The sequence below is a fragment of the Hemicordylus capensis genome, chromosome 3 (assembly GCF_027244095.1).
Source record: "Hemicordylus capensis ecotype Gifberg chromosome 3, rHemCap1.1.pri, whole genome shotgun sequence".
In the NCBI taxonomy this organism is placed as follows: Eukaryota; Metazoa; Chordata; class Lepidosauria; order Squamata; family Cordylidae; genus Hemicordylus; species Hemicordylus capensis.
Genome location: NC_069659.1, coordinates 15,554,563 through 15,571,412, shown reverse-complemented (window position 1 = coordinate 15,571,412; position 16,850 = coordinate 15,554,563). Strand labels below are relative to the sequence as shown.

The window sequence follows — 16,850 nt, the reverse complement described above, 5'->3', positions numbered from 1 at the left end:
TTTGGTGTCATCTGCAAACGTAGCCACCTCGCTCCTTACCCCAACTTCTAGATCATTTATGAATAAATTAAAAAGCACCAGTCCCAGAAGCACCAGCCCCCTGCTAACTGGGCAAAGAGGCATCTTTTACCATGGTGATTCTCTTTATTTAGCAGGGGGAGAGTAACTGGCCCTATCCACTCCCAGCACAGTACCTCCAGTGACTGTTGCTGGTGTGTGTCTTATGTTTCTTTTTTAGATTGTGAGCCCTTTGGGGACAGGGAGCCATCTATTTGTTTGTTATTTTTCTTTGTAAACCGCCCTGAGCCATTTTTGGAAGGGCGGTATAGAAATCGAATTAATAATAATAATAATAATAATAATAATAATAATAATAATAATATTAATAATGAAGGTGAAGATCCCAGAAGATCCCTGGAGGACCCCACTTCTTGCTTTCCTCCATTTAGAGAACTGTCCACTTATGCCTACCCTCTCTGCTTCCTGTTCTTCAACCAGTTACCAACCTACACATGAACCAAAAATTTAGTGCAACATTTCAGATGCCGCAGAATTCAGTGGCATTTGTACTATAGCCACAATCTGTCAGTGCAACCCTGGAGCAAGAAGTGTTCCAGCCCTGCATATCTACAGGAAAAAACGTAATGCAAAATTGCTCTTACTGTTCCCTTGCCCTCTGAAGCATGTCCGCTGCCTTCCTCTGATCCACCAGCTGGTTGAGGATTGCTGCCCGCTTTCGGTCTGCGGCTGCTTGCAGCTGATGTTCAGAATACTCCCGGGCTCGCTTCCTTCTTTCCTCCATTTTTTCCTGGCTCATGTCGTCTTTCCCAAAGATGACCCCGGCTGAATCAGGTTCGCACGGGGGCATTGGAGCTGGCCTCAACTTTATCTGTGCCCAAATTCAGAGGGAAATGTCATCGGGGGGGGGGATTACTGTTAGTACTGCTTTACATATGACTTTTATGTAAAGAGGTTCACACAGGTATAGCGAGGTAAAGCATACACATCCATGTGTGAAGATCATATATTTGTCTGTTTTGCCATCTGTGCATATATTGGGAACCTAAAAGAGACACATGTCTGGTGTGTGGCTAGCAAGTCTGACTAGGGGTTGGGGGACCCCAGCTCAAAGCCCCACTCAGCCACAAAGCCTACTGGGTGAGCTTGAGACAGTCACTGCCTCTCAGCCTAAGCTACCTCACAAGCTTGTTGCAAGGATAAAATGAATGGAGTGGGGAACCTTGTATGCCATACAGAACGCCTTAAGGAAGAGCCCAATAGAAATATATATTTTATGTCTATGCAGGGAGAATCGGAGGATGTATGAAACGACCTTTAGAATGACCCAAACTAGAACAAACATGGAATTTGTACAGAATTAGAAGTCTAGGCACAGCCCTAAATTGTGATCCAAAATCTCAAGTTTTTCAGTGTCTCAAGTTCAGCTCTGAAGAACAGTTTGGAATTTTTACCATTTTTCAGACAGGTTTTTCAGGCAACAAAATAGGCCAAACTCTCTTCCACATCTGCTGCCCCTCAACCACCCCTTTTCCTCGTTCCAACAGCATTTATAATTGGGATGAGGGCACTCCAAGGGTTGGAAGGCTAGTCGGAGGGCTATAGGCCACCTCCAGCCTTAGAGGCAGAATGCCTTTGAGTACCAGTTGCAGGAGAGTTACAGCAGGAGAGAGGGCATGCCCTTAACTCCTGCCTGTGGCTTCCAGCGGCATCTGGTGGGCCACTGTGCGAAACAGGATGCTGGACTAGATGGGCCTTGGGCCTGATCCAGCAGGGCTGTTCTTATGTTGTTAAGGGGAGATGAGAGGCTTGGCTCATGGTGTTATAGCGCCCTCTAGTGCTGTACCCGGAAGCCTACAAAGGCTGACACCATCAGTTTGCACAGGCCTCAGCAGAACAAGGCTTTTTCTACCTCCTTCATTACCACTAACTAGGGTTGCCATATTCCGGCTATCCAAATCCGGGTGCCTAATTTGCATATTATGTAAATTGGCTTGAAAATAATTTTTGAGCAGAATAGTGACTGCACATTTTGCTCCATCACTCCGCTTCTACAAGGGCTAGAGCTTGGCTTTTTAATTTTTAAATGAAAACTGAAATCCGGGCAGATCTGGATGGGCTAAGAAATCTGGGTGAGATGCTTAAAATCCGGGTGAAACCCGGAACTTTGGGGGGCATGGCAACTCTACCACTGACAGTATGAAAATTACTACAGCTTGCTTGAGCCACGATTGTGTTTTGCCCCCAAATACAAAACCAGGGCTGGTGGAAGCACGTTACTGTCTTGGGTGGCTGCCAAAGCTCAAGCATCCCAGCAAGGCTCACTACTGATGCCTGTAGCGAGGATTGGGATTAGGCCCAGTCAGGAACTGGTGGCCGTCAACTGGGTGGACACCTCTCCCCTAACAGTTGTAGTAGGTGTGGTGCCGGAAATAGAAACTCACATTTGCCACCATAACAGCTGCCAAAATAAGGGGAGGGGACCCACTGCAGTGAGAGGCAACCCAGATGCCACTTTGCTAAGGACCCTCACAAACTGGAACCAGCCCTTTGCCACACCTCTGCTTACTTTAGATCAGAGATTCTCAACGTTGGGTCCCCAGATGTTATTAGACTTCAACTCCCATAATCCCCAGCCCCAGTGGCCTTTGGTTGGGAATTATGGGAGTTGAAGGCCAATAACATCGGGGGACCCAAAGTTGAGAATCCCTGCTTTAGAGCAAAGGCTGCAAATGGCAATCCTCCTGAAAACGTTGGCCTACCACTCCCATCATCCCTGGTTACTGACCATTGTGACTGGGGAGGATGGGAATTGCTGGAAGGTAGCAGTTTGAGACCCCTACTTTAGATACATCCCAGGGGGGAAGCCAAGTTTAAGTACCCAACCAGATGTGAGGTGGGCGCTCTGTGTTTGGCATTCCCACGGTCTTCTCTTTCAAAAAGCAGCCGTGGGGGTTGGCCCAGTTGGGATCGGGGCCATAACGAGGAGAAGGGTTAGAACCAACCAACCCCCCAGTACCATGACCCCCAATATAAACTGACTGAGCCCCTTCCTATTGCTGCTTTTTGAGAATGCAATGGTGTTGGTAGCTCCAAACACAGAGCTCACAAGTCATGTCCAGTTCACCTCCAAGTTTTCTTTTCATGAAACTGACCACAGAGAAGGGTTAGTCAGGTGGCCCATTCACATGTTATGTCCGACACTCATACACTGGACACTGTACCCAGGCACAGACCTATACACAGATACAGTCATTCACACATGACACTGATGTGTCTTCCTATCTGTACCATGGATTTGAAGGGCCTGCATCCAGGATCACTTTTAAAATGAACACAGGTATAGCCGTTCACCCAAACACATGTACAAGTATACAGACATCTGTACACTCGTATAACATAATGTCTGAATTGGGCTAGGATGCCTCTGCAGTTCCACAGATTAACTGCCTGTCAATCTGTGATTGATGATTGAATTAGTTAGGCCAGGGGTTCCCAGATGTTATCGGACTACAACTCCTATCATCCCCAGTCACCATGGTGGCTGTGGATGATGGGAGTAGGAGTCCAACAACATTTGGGAACCCCTGGTTGGGAACTCCCAGAATTAACCTATAGAGCAGTTTTATCGTAATTTTACCTGTGTATCCAATGCTCTCTTATAACGTTGCATTTCTTCCACCTTGTCCTTCAGAAATTTTGTCCTTTGGGCAGCTAACCTAGAAAAAGACAAGTCCAAATCATTCAGATAGTCACATTCCAGAAGGATTTACTCCTGGCTGGTGATTGCTGTGGTCGGAGCCATTTCACCATCAGTTCTTGCAAAAGAAAATGCTGATATCCACACAGTGCCTGGGGAAGGAGCCCGCTGGATCAAGGGGCAGAATCCAGGGCCAGAACCATCTATTCAGTTAAGGCAAGAGTTCCCAACCTTGGATCTCCGGATGTTGTTGGACTACAACTCCCATCACCCCCTGCCACAATGTTCAAAAGCTGATTGAAATCAGCTGTTCTGAAATATAAATTATACACAGGACCGTGCTCTGCCTTAGCTTCCCCTAAGAGTCTGAGGAAGGTCCATAGCTCAGTGGAAGATGATCGGATGTCTCAGGTGCAGTCCCTGGCATCTCCAGGTACCAGCTGGAAAAGACTCCTGCCTGAAACCTGGGAGAGCCACTGCCAGTCAGTGTAGACAAACAATACTGAGCTAGATGGACCAATGGTCTGGCTCGGAAGAAGGCAGCATACTATTTACTTTTAAGGGGAATGGAGCTAAAGTTCAGCGTGAGAGCATCTGCTTTATGTGCAGAAGGCCTTACGAGGATGGCTTGATGGCTCTGTCTCCACAGTGACAAAAAGCAAGGATTGTCCTCATTCAGTGACAAAAGGGAGGAATGCCCCCCATTCAGCACACTCATCGTGGAGTGGAAGACATTCTTGAACAAAGAGGGAGGTCTGCATTTCGCCACAGCTGGCATTTGCAGCTAGAGCTGTGGGAGGAACCCATCTGACACCCTGGAGAGAAGACAAAGACTTACTCTTCTGCCAGCTGTACGTGCTCCAAGCGAGCCAGAATATCCTCGTCCTGCTTCTGCTTGGTCTCTTTTGCGAGCTTCTCGTCCAGCTGCTTTGACAAGTGTTCAGCGTATTCCTCTTGCTTCTGATGAGGGGTGGAACTAGCTGGCCGCTTCGTGAAAATGTAGGATTTCTACAAGGAAAGAGGCACCCATCTATACCCCTGCTAACTTGGCAAAGAGGCATCTTTTACCGTGGTGATTCTCTTTATTTAGCAGGGGGAGAGTAACTGGCCCTACCCACCCCCAGCACAGTACTTCCAGTGACTGTTGCTGGTGTCTATCTTATGTTTCGTTTTAGAAAGTGAGCCCTTTGGGGACAGGGAGCCATCTTATTTATGTATTATTTCTCTGTGTAAACCGCCCTGAGCCATTTTTGGAAGGGCGGTATAGAAATTGAAATAATAATAATAATAATAATATACAACTTCCTGTGCACCCTTAGTGTTAAGGGACTTCCCCAAATCTTACAGGCAAAAGGTCTCTAGAGAGCCAGAAGGGTGCAGTAGCTAAGAATGCAAGACTAGGGCTTTGGAGAACGAGATTCAAAACCCGATTCACCCATGAATATGACTGGGCCAATCACATACTCTCTCAGCTTAACCTACCTCACAGGGTTGTGATGGGGATAAAAATGGGGGTGGGGAGACCATGTGCACCACCCTTAGCTCATGGGAGGAAGGGTGGAATAATGTAATTTAAAAATATATATTTAAAATATTTATACCCTGCTCCTCCAGTACAGCACTGCTCAAAGGCAGCATTAATAAAATAAATACAAGATAGAATAAAAAATAATAAAAGTTTAAAAGCTTTTTTTAAAAAAAACCAGGCTAAAACCACATCTAATAGTGACAAATTTTAAAAGTTTCAAATTAAAAGGTATAAATAAAAAGCTAAATACTAAGAAACGTAGCAGATATAAGCACTGGATAAAATATTTACAAGCCTCTCTAAAAAGATGTGCCTTCAATTGTTTCTTAAAAACACAAAGGCAGGATGAGGAAGCATGGTGAAGCTCTTCCGAGCTTCCCCTCAGCTGTTCCAAAGCGGAGGGGCCACAGCTGAAAAGGCCCTGTGTCTCCAATCCAGGCAGCTCTCCATTAGTGGCAGGGTCATGAGCAGGGTCTGAAATGCCGAATGGAGGTTAAGAGCTCCTGACAAGCAGAGGCGCTCTTAACCCTGGACTTTGGGGCCGAAGTCCAGGGCCTCCACACACCCTGGAGGCCCCCAAATCCTCTTTATCTGTCCTGGGTGGTGTGGTTGTGGCACCGTCGTGCTGTGGGCCCACATTGTGCTGGGTGGCCAAGTGTAATTGTGAGCTGTGCTAGGTGCTTTAGAGACAGAGGGGGAAGTGGGGGAAGTGTTAAGTTGCATGTTGAAATGTTTCTGCTAATGTATATTTGCATAAATATATCCATTTTATATTCTTACATTCTTGTGAGTGCTGTTTTGGTGCTTTTTTGCCCTCAAAAACCCATGTGTTAAAAATACACATGTCACTCTGTGTGTGTGTGCAGGGGGGTGATGCTTAACTTTGGCGGGGGGGCCTCCAGTGGTGGGGGGGCTCCAAAGTCTTTTAGATCCAGGCTTCAAAATTACCTAGTGCACCTCTGCTGACAAATTCATATTGGCCAATGCAGTCCGCCAGGTACACCGGCTCCAAGCCTAAAAAATGCCCTACAGACCATAGCATCTCCATGTAAACAGTTCCCATTTTATTTCCTACATTCACATCCAGCCTTTCTTGAGGCAGGAGGTCCGTGTTTGCTGGGTTCCCAGGTGGCCTCCCATCCAGGCAGCAACCAGACCCAGACTTGCTTAGCATGGGAACGGCTGCTGGATCTAGTGCCTTCAGAACACATCCTGGCTTGGAGGATATTTGTGCAGGAAAGGGGTGGGGTGTGTGTGTGTGTGTGTACACACACACACACAATATTGTCACACGCATACCCTGCGGGTTATACAATTTTTGACACCTGAGAGGTGGGGTGCAGGGATCTAAGTGGGTACGAGTTATACAAAATAATTTTTACAATGTGATTTCCATTTCTCCATTGTATTAAGTATGTAATTCTATCACAAAATGTATAATAGCAAAATATCCTTGATCACAAATGGAGAACCAATATTCCTTAAGCTAGACTTCCATAAAGGTAAGGTAAAGTATGCCGTCAAATCAATTTTGACTCCTGGCGCCCACAGAGCCCTGTGGTTTTCTGTGGTAGAGTACAGGAGGGGTTTAACATTGCCATCTCTTGCGCAGTATGAAACTATGCCTCTCAGCAACTTATGTCGCTGCTGCCTGATATAGTACCAGCAGGGATTCGAACCAGCAACCTTCTGCATGTTAGTCAAGCATTTCCCCGCTGTACCACTTATTAACTGGTGTGCAGTACCACGCAGAGTCTTTATAGGCCTTGAAATATACTGTTCTTGATCACAAAACCACAACTAAACTAACTAACTAACTAATTCTGGCTTAAACAGTAGCGTAATTATCTAACCAATGTGGGGAATATATGGGTGCCAGCTATGCCTTTTTTAAGACAATGCTCATTTTCCATGGTTTATACTTGTGGGTTATACACGTGAAAAATATGGCATGTGTATATAGACGGTTCGGAACAATCACCTTTTAATATTTCCATTGCAACTGGACTATTTAGACAGACAGAGATCCAGTCTATATGACCAACATCCTAACTAAGGAAGCAGCAGGACTCCATGTGGTACGCTGGTGCTACAGACTAACTCAGCACCAGAAACACACGCAGGTTTATGTGGAATTTCAACATCTTCCCATTCCACTGGAAACCCTCTGTGTCATCTGAAAAGATGTCTCCAAAGGTCACACAGCCCCCAGGGACATCTTTTCGGGTGACATAGAGGACTTCAAGGGAAGGGGAGATCATCAAAATTCATCCTCCTTCTCCTCCTCATCTCGTGTGCACTGGTGATGAGCCTGGATCTCATCTGCAATACCAGCAGATCTCATGGAACTCTGATACTTACTTAGAATGTTGGCCATTAAAAAACAAAACAAAAATGGTTTCCCTGCCTCTGTCTTTAGGACTCCAACAATCTAGGAAAATTGTTGCTTTGCACAACTCCCCATATTTCAGTCTGTGGCTGCCTTTAAAATCCACTCCTCCAAGGGCTTGGAGGGACACCTGAAATCAGCACAGATTCTGTGCAAAATGATCCTCTGGAGTCATCCTGCACATCTATGCATTTCCAACTTCAGAGGAGTCTTTGAACCCTACGTCATTTCTACTGCAGACAGGGAGGAGATCAGCCAGCATTGACAGACCATGTTAGCAGAATTAAAATACCACAAAGGGAGGGCAGGGTCTTACGTAGGCTTCCACAGGCTTTTCCATCTTGTGGTGTCTTATGGCTTCGGCAACCCCCAAATTAAAAGCTGCAATTTTTTGGTTCAGTTCTCTGTTGGCCAGGGCCCGCACCTGTAATCAAAAAAATGGTTAGATACATTTAAGATGAAGCGGGGAAATGACAGACGCTCATGGGAAACCTCCAGGGTAAGTTCTTTGGAAGTGCAATGAAATGCTTCCCTCCTATCCTTCCTTCTTCATATTTCCTTTTCACGTGCAAACACTCTCCATTTGCATTTGGAGTTGGTAGGAGCCACAAGGATTATATTATATTATATTATATTATATTATATTACATTATATTATATTATATTATATTATATTATATTATATTATATTATATTATATTATTTAACACCCAAATATATACCGGCCAAAATGCAAGTCTCTGAGCGGTTTACAACAATAAACCAAACAAGAAAAGGTATATCACATACCTTTGCAGAATACAAATACTGCAACTGCCTCTCCATCTTTGTTTCTCATCCCCATACATGAAGCTTTCAATTTTTGGTTATAAGTCCACTTAGAGCCAGCTGGGGTAGCTGACACCATGATCTGGGAGGATGAATGCTCATTGTGATTTTTGACAAGGTCTACACCACTAGAGGTGAGAAAGATGTGATAGCATTTCAGGGTATGCTTTTATTGTCCTGGCTATCAAGCCTGCTGTGATCACATCTGCAATGCTTCTAAAAGTTTTAAGAACACTAACAGGTCATTCACACAATCAAAAAACACGTTCTACCTGGGTTTGGAAGCTGTGTGTAATCCCAATTTTCGGTTGTGTTGAAGCAAGGTAGGAAGGAAACCTGGGTAGAAGTGACTGTATGGAAGTAAGGTAGGAGGAAAAGCTACCCAGGTTTTCCTCCTACCATGCTTCCACACCACCGAAAACTGGGAACACACACACCCCTCTCAAACATGGGTAGAACACAGTTTTTGTATGTGTGAATGACCTCAGTCACTACTACAAAATGTTATTGATGTCAGAGGAATGGAAATGGAAACTGGCAGGAATGTTCTCCAAAGATTACTCCATGGAGTACAACCATTTGTTCATTGTTACCATAACCCTGACCCTAACCTTTTCCTCTGTGCAAAAATGACTGTGGTTTGACCCTAATCATTTGGGGAATAGGGATAAAGAAGTGGCGATAACACATAGAAAGCTGCAAGTGTAACAATGCTATCACCTTTTTTCCCTCTCTAGCGGGGCAGACATTGCCAAAAATCACTATAAGCGTTCATCCTAAGATGGTACCAATGTCCAAAATTTGTGGCCTGGCTCATTGACCAACCAGCAGTCCTGTGTGGCTGGCAAGGATGGGTCCAGATCCATTAAAAAAGAATAACCCACCAAGAGTGAATGTTGCCATCTGTATCACTCATGGCACAGGGTCCTGATCAGCTAGAGGCAACATGCAATTTCTGTGACCTACAGCCAGTGGAGAATGCACCTCAGAGCCCCAATGATAATAAAGAGACTCTATGAGGCTATTCTCACAATAGGAGAAAACCAGGGAGCCCAGCCCCTTTTTCTCCCATCGTGAGAACCTCCGGTCTGGCAGCTAGCCCACCAAAGAAGCCCTCCCTTTAAACGGGGTTAGCGGAGCAAGCGCTTCGCTAACCCCGTTTTCCTGATCATGAGTCACCACAGCATGGCTCCGTGCTAGGAGACCCCCGCCGGAAGGCTAAAATGAGCCTCCTGGTGTTGGGGGTCTCCCCCCACTTGTGTGGGCCAACCTGGGATTTCCAGGGGCCAGGCAGCCCCCGATCCCCAATCTAGCTGTCCAGCAATGAGTGGCTGCTCATCTGTGAGGAGAGCGGGCTAAGCCTGCTCTTCCCACAGAACCCTCCCAAGCTCTACACACAGATCGTGTGTAGAGCCTCTCTAGCACACGATGGTAAAGAGACGCTTTGAGCCGGTTCAGATGTAACACGGAACCACAATTCAAGCTTGGTTCCACTGCAAGTGTGCACTCCTGACCCCTCCCTGTCTGCATGAGCCTCAGTAGGATTCTACTTCCCATTGCAATTAAAACACAAACCAAGATCGGTCATGATATCTGAACCAACCAATCTTTGTTTATTCTAGCTACCTTCCTCAAAATAAACCGAGATCTGAACCCAAAGTTTGGAGTGGGTTTCAGTTCTGGTTTGTTTCAAGGAATAGGCCGATACTGGTCGTGATGTCCGACCCGGCCGATCTTGGTTTGTTCTTAACCTCAACTGGAGTCATGCATGGGCAGAAGAAAGGGGAGGACATGTTTTCAAGACAGCTGAGAGGCGTAGTGGCAGAGAAAATCCCAGCAAAACTAGATGCAACATTAAACACATTTAGTTTAAAGCCCCATGAGGTGTGGGGCAGAGATTTTGCTTGGGACCATGGCACAGGGGCAAAGGGTTTACTGGTTCCTCAGTTCCATTTTCCCACTGAATCCCTCCCCACACCCAGCACAACACTGCTATTTGTCCCCACAGCCATTTGTACTTCAGCAAATAGCAGCTTCAGGTGCAAATAACCACTACAGGGAGGGGAGATTTACAGTGAGAAAACAGTGCAGGGGGAAAGGGGTTTTGGTTTTGTTGTTGTTGTTGTTTTAAACCTGAATCAAGTAAATCAAGAATCTACTGTTTGAAGTGGGGGGAGAATTCCATGCAGGCGATTTAGCAACTTGTTTAAACAGTGCACCTGGCCCTCAGGCACCGAGAGGAGAGATGATTGGAGATACCCGGCAGAAAGAAAGCCTTGTGCTGGAGCAGAGCTGCACAACTTCAGCCCTCCAGCTGTTGTTGAACTCCCATAATCTCTGCCTATTGTCCACTGGGGCTCCACACACATAGCCCAGCTCCAATGCTGATCAACCTCCCTGCTCTTTAAATCCATCGTCTCTTGTACAGTTCTCAGCAAAGTGAGGACTGGTCCACACAGCACAGGATTCCTTAACGCTCCATGGCTCGCAACTGCGGCCCGGTCCACACATGCAGCCAAATGAGGTGGACGAATCACAGCAGTGGTACAGTTAGGAAGACCAAGTCAGACCCTTGGTCCATCTAGCTCAGTATTTTCTACACAGACTGGCAGCGGCTTCTCCAACACTGCAGGAAGGAGTCTCTCCCAGCCCTATCTGGAGATACCAGGGAAGGAATTTGGAACCTTCTGGGTACAAGCATGCTGGTGCTCTTCCCAGAGCTGTTCCATCCCCGGAGGGGAATATCTTGCAGTGCTCACATCTAGTCTCCCATCCAAATGCTACCAGGGCAAACCCTGCTTAGCAAAGGGGACAGCTCATGCTTGTTCCCACAAGACCAGCTCTCCTTGGTGTGGTCAACAATTGACTACACCAAGTTGCAAGTGGTAGGCCCCTCTGGTGCAAGGGGAAAATACCTCCCTACGGGTAGAAAGTGAACACATGAGGGAGAAGTGTTCTAACCTAGCTCACTCTTTGCTGTTCTAGTTTTCTATTTGCAGGAGAACCGCCCCCCCCAACCCCCACATAGTGGGGGGCGGGATTCAAAAAGAGTACCTCCCATCTGCAGTCTGAAACAGTACATTCTATTTTAGCACCACAGGATTTTGCCATCTCATTCTACATCATGTGTAGATCAGGCTTGGATGTGTAGATTTAGATGTCATATAAAGGTTGTGCCATCGAGTCGGTGTCGACTCCTGGCGACCACATAGCCTTGTGGTTTTCTTGGTAGAATACAAGAGGGGTTCACCTTTGCCATTTCCCGCATAGTATGAGAGGATGGCTTTCAACATCTTCCTATATCGCTGCTGCCCAATATAGGAGTCTCACCAGCGGGGATTCGAACCGACAGCCTCCTGCTCTCTAGGCAGGTTACTTCCCCACTGTGCCATTAGGTGGCTAGATGTCATATAGGGGGACATTAAAGTTCTCTCCGTAGTGCAGATCTGGACGGTGATGGCTCCCTTGTGTACACAAGTCACCACACAAACCTGCAGTCACTGAGTGAGGAATGTGCAGGTGTGAATCAGCCCTGAGTACATAAGCACCCCTCTTCTTGTTTAGAAATATCTGCTAGGTTCCCAATACCTGCTGCTTCTGAACAGCATCTTGATCTTTTAAGACTAGATACTTGGCCAGTATCCTGTCCTCTTCCTTCTCTTTCCTCCTCCTCTCCTCGGTGACGTAACTGGGGATGTTCCGCTGTGCCCGTTGCATGCACACGTAACACATTTCCTGGGAGACAAAATGTGCATAATTAAGCAAACTGTGCATAAGACACAGAGTGGTCCAAATTGCTAGGAACAATAGACTGGCCACATAGGGTTCTCTGAGAAAAGTTTTTACTTCTCTGCAACTTCAAGCCATGGCTCTGGTGTATTTAGAAGGGAGATATGCTAAGGTCCCTGTGAATTGGCACGTGGATGTATTTGTCACATGGGCGAAGAAGAGGATCTCATATGGCAAGATCTCAAAAAACCGATTCAAACCCAGCCAGGTCTTTTGAGAGATGTTCTAAAGAACTGGATTTTGAAATGACTTGTATCTCAGATGACTGAAGCATACATTTGCACACGATTGTGAACAATCTCACTGATTACGTCTGCAGCCTTTTGTATCCATATTTACTTGGGAGATATTTTTGCTATTATTGAATCCTTAAAAAGTTGAATGGGATTCATATTTGAAGACAGAAGATCAGACATCCAGCTATGCACAGCAAGGAGTGACTTTATCCATTCTGAAATGTTCTTTGTGTGCATAATGCTTTGGGAGATGCACTGGTTGTTAAAATACAATTTGATGAAGAGATTCAAAACATGAAAAATAGAGCTATGTGTCTTGCCCATTTATCTATTTAGCCATTGTCAGTATTTATTTGTTTGAAATATTTATACCCCTCCAGTGCACTACTGCTCGGGACGGCTCACAACAATAAGACAGATACACGATCCAATAAAAGTAATAGAATTAACTAAATTAAACAATAAGGTGGTCAGATTAAAAACCACAGTCATTATTAAGTTCAAATTAAAGGTTATTTTAAAAGCTAAAAACTGAAAATTATAAAAAGCTGAGGAACCTACCAGATTTAACAAAATAAATAAATAATGTGATGTATACACTCAATTTTTTCTTCAGCACCGCGTGTCTCTCCCAGCCTCTGTCCTGACAGCTTATCCACTGCTCTGCTCTAGTTGCTCTAACATTGAGCATCTAAGCCAACTCTGCCTCATAGGAGGAGTGAGAGTCACCCAGAGGGGTTTGTTCCAACTTTTGGCCCTTATAAAGGAGAGCAACGCTTGGGGCGCAACTTCTGATGCAGATGCTGGTGCCCCCGCCCTTAAAGCTACATTACCCCCCCCGCCGGACTGGCCCCAATCCGGACCGGTTCAGAGGCCTCTACCATGGCCCCGGACCGGTCCGGTGCACATCCCTACGAATAGATTCAGATTTGAATCAATTTGCACATCCCTAGTATTTTCTTTGTTCTCTCCAAGACAATGAAGCCATCTGGGATATGTCTGGAAGGCTGTGCTGACCCTTCCAGGTACTGGCCATGTCCATGCATGGGGGACACCTGGCATGTGCAAGGGGCCACTGGGGAGAAGGGTTGACACAAGCCCACTTTCCCCTAGCCACACATGTGGGGCAAGCGACTGACATCCACATGCAAACTCTGTGGGCCATGGGCCACCTGTCACCCTACCACTGCCCAATAACAAGCATCACTCCCCCTGCCACAATTACCCATACACATCTATAGCTGGAAGATGAAGAAGAGCTACATATTATACCTGTCCTGCCCTACCATGATCTTGACAAAGTGAGGTTGGAGACCTGGCTCTGGGGACAGGCATTTGAGCGAGGGCCTCTTCCTGTTCTGCCTTCGAGGAATCCACAGGAGGTGTCATTTGCCTGGAGAACACAAGACATAGTCAGTGGGAGTTGGAAGATTCGGAGGACAGTCACAACTCCAGGGTGGCCAACCCAAGACTCCAGCAGCAGCTGGATGACCACTCCCATAATCCCCAGTCACAATAAATTACAGCCGGAAATGATGGAAGTTGTAGTCCAAGCATAGCTGGAGAGCCTCGGGTCGGCCATCCCTGCCTAAGCCAGTTTAGCAGTGGCATTTGCTGCTCAGGCTCCTCTCTGAGCACTGCAGGGCACAAGCGGAAATGCAGGGAAAGGGCATTCCAACTGTTCCCATCCAACCCCAGCAGACTGACCCTCCACTGGATGTCGCGGGTGTCTACTTTCTGTTTCTTTTTAGACTGCAAGGCCTTTGGGGACAGGGACTCATCTTATTATTATCTGTAGTGGTTGACAGCCAGACTATATTACTCATGAGTAGTCCCATTGAAATTAAGGGGGCTTAAATTGACCCAAAGGACACTGTCACTGCCATCTTCCTTCTCTTGGTCAGGATGATGGCAGAGGCAAATACAAAGCCGCATTTCGCATACAGAGAGTCCCAAGTTCAATCCCTGGCACCCCCAGCGAAAAGGAGCACAAGTGGGAGGTGATGGGAAAGGCTTCCCGAAATCCTGGAAGGTTTTCAATACTGCTGCCAGGGCAGTATTGGACTACAGATGAATCAATCAGTTCTGCTGAGGTCAACTCTGTACAAGGCAGCTGCAGCAGAATTTAATTAGAAATATCTTTAGCTGGAGCCAGTGCTTATAAGCATGTGCAGAATATCCTTCTTTCATAGATGGATAACACCCATGCAAAAGTCGATTTGACAGCAATATTAAACTCACAGCCCACCTATCTCCAAATGCTTCTCCACACCAAAAAAATTGAATCCTTTCCCCCTACGGAACCACAGGCTACAAAGGGAGTTTACATGTACACCATAGTAAGTTCCCACAATTACTCATAGTGTCTTTGCAGATATTGAGAAACCAGCATTTATTAGGCTGATACTTTACTAGAAGTCCGGGATGGAGTGGCTGATATTTTGTAAATTGAAGCTAATACAAATACTAGGAACATAGGAAGCTGCCACATACTGAGTCAGACAGGGGCGTAGCAAGGTTGGAGGGGGCCCAGAGACAATATTTTAAAATGGGCCCCTCGCTGATACACACACACAAACACACTGCACAATAGATCGTGCACTCACACTCACATCCCCATTATGAATACGGGGAATATCCAGTTCACATTGAGTCTAGTTTTTTTACTCTCTGCTCCTGCCGATCTCCAAGAGACTCAACATAATTCATAGGGGGTGCAACATGGGCGGGTGGGGGGTCATGTGATGTGCCTCTGGGGGGCCCCTCGAGGCAGTGGGGCCCCAAGACGACTGCCTCCCCTTGCCTAATGGTAGTTACACCCCTGGAGTCAGACCATTGGTCTATCTACGTAGCTCAGTATTGTCTTCACAGACTGGCAGTGGCTTCTCCAAGGTTGCAGACAAGAATCTCTTCAGCTCCTCCCAGAGCGTCTCCATCCCCTGAGGGGAAAATCTTACAATGCTCACATGTGGTCTACCATTCAGATGCAACCAGGGCAGACCCTGCTTAGCAAAGAGAACAAGTCATGCTTGCTACCACAAAAATTATATGTGGAGCTGCCTTTGAAAATGGTCCGGAAACTGCAACTGGTACAAAATAGGGCTGCAAGATTATTAACTGGGACTGAATGTTTTGATCATATTACTCCAGTGCTTTGTCAGCTGCACTGGCTCCCAATCCATTTCCAGGCCCAAGTCAAAGTGCTGGTTTTAACCTTGAAAGCCCTAAATGGCTTGGGACCAGATTACCTGAGAGAGCGCCTTGCCCTCTATGTCCCTAAAAAAACAAAAATTTAACAATATTTAATTTGTTCAACAAACGTTTCCAAAGTGGTTTACATGGAGAATTGATTGATTGATTAAATGGCTCCCTGTCCCCAAAAGGCTCACAATCTAAAAAGAAACATAATAGACACCAGCAACAGTCACTGGAGGGATGCTGTGCTGGGGATGGACAGGGCCAGTTGCTCTCCCCGCTGCTAAATGACAGAAGATATTCTCATGATGACTAGGAATATCTTTTCCACTGCTTTTGGAATGTGGCACCCCTCGTAGTGACCAAAAACAAAAAACTAAACCCAGTTTGTAATTCTGAACTGAGGGACAGAAGGAGAGTTTGGAGCATTGAAATGGCTGAGAGTGAAGCATCAGTTCTCTTTGGGAATTGATGCAGGATTAGTGGACACAGGAATACAGGAAGCTGTATTAAACCAAGTCAGACCATTGGTCCATCTAGCTCAGTATTGTCTACCCTAACTGGCAGTGGCTCTCCAAGGCTTCAAGGAAGAGTCTCTTCCAACCCTACCTGGAGATGCCAAGGAGTGAACCTGGGACCTAGATGCTCTTCCACTGAACTATGGCCACATCCCCGAAGCGGAATATCTTAGTGTGATCACACGCAGTTGTTCATCCAAATGCTTGCCAAGGTGGACCCTGTTTGGCCGAGGAGACAATTCATGCTCGCTACCACAAGACCAGCAATCCAACTACTACTGCTACCTGTTGTAGAAACGGTTCACTTCCAAGATGTTCAGCTTGCATATTTACAAAAACATTTAATATTACAAAAGCACTATAGGTTCCCATTGCTTTCTGGTCTAAAGGAAATGGAACCCGGTCATGCTTCCCTGAGATGTCGCACAACCTGGGGAAATGGTTCTGGTTCCTGAGCCAGGCCCACAAATTTTGGCCCTCGGTACCACCTCAGGGAATGAATGCTCGTAGTGATGTTTGGCAATGTCTACACCATCTTAAGTGGCGCAGCGGGAAAATGCTTGACTAACAAGCAGAAGGTTGTCAGTTCAAATGTCCACTGGTAGAAACACCTTTATTGGACAGCAGCAGTACAGGAAGATGGTGAAAG

The 16,850-nt window shown here is 46.2% G+C and overlaps 1 protein-coding gene across 2 annotated transcripts in view; it reads right to left on the bottom strand.

Annotated features, from left to right (window-relative positions):
• Positions 1-16,850, bottom strand: part of CCDC81 (coiled-coil domain containing 81) — a 45,306-nt gene that overhangs the window by 4,061 nt on the left and 24,395 nt on the right. For both annotated transcript variants that reach the window (XM_053304379.1, XM_053304380.1), the window contains 6 exons: positions 13,761-13,881; positions 12,052-12,198; positions 7,952-8,059; positions 4,557-4,726; positions 3,659-3,737; positions 663-889 (listed from right to left, as the gene is read on the bottom strand). In XM_053304379.1, coding sequence (XP_053160354.1) covers positions 663-889; positions 3,659-3,737; positions 4,557-4,726; positions 7,952-8,059; positions 12,052-12,198; positions 13,761-13,881 — 852 coding nt within the window. The remainder of the gene's footprint in view (positions 1-662; positions 890-3,658; positions 3,738-4,556; positions 4,727-7,951; positions 8,060-12,051; positions 12,199-13,760; positions 13,882-16,850) is intronic.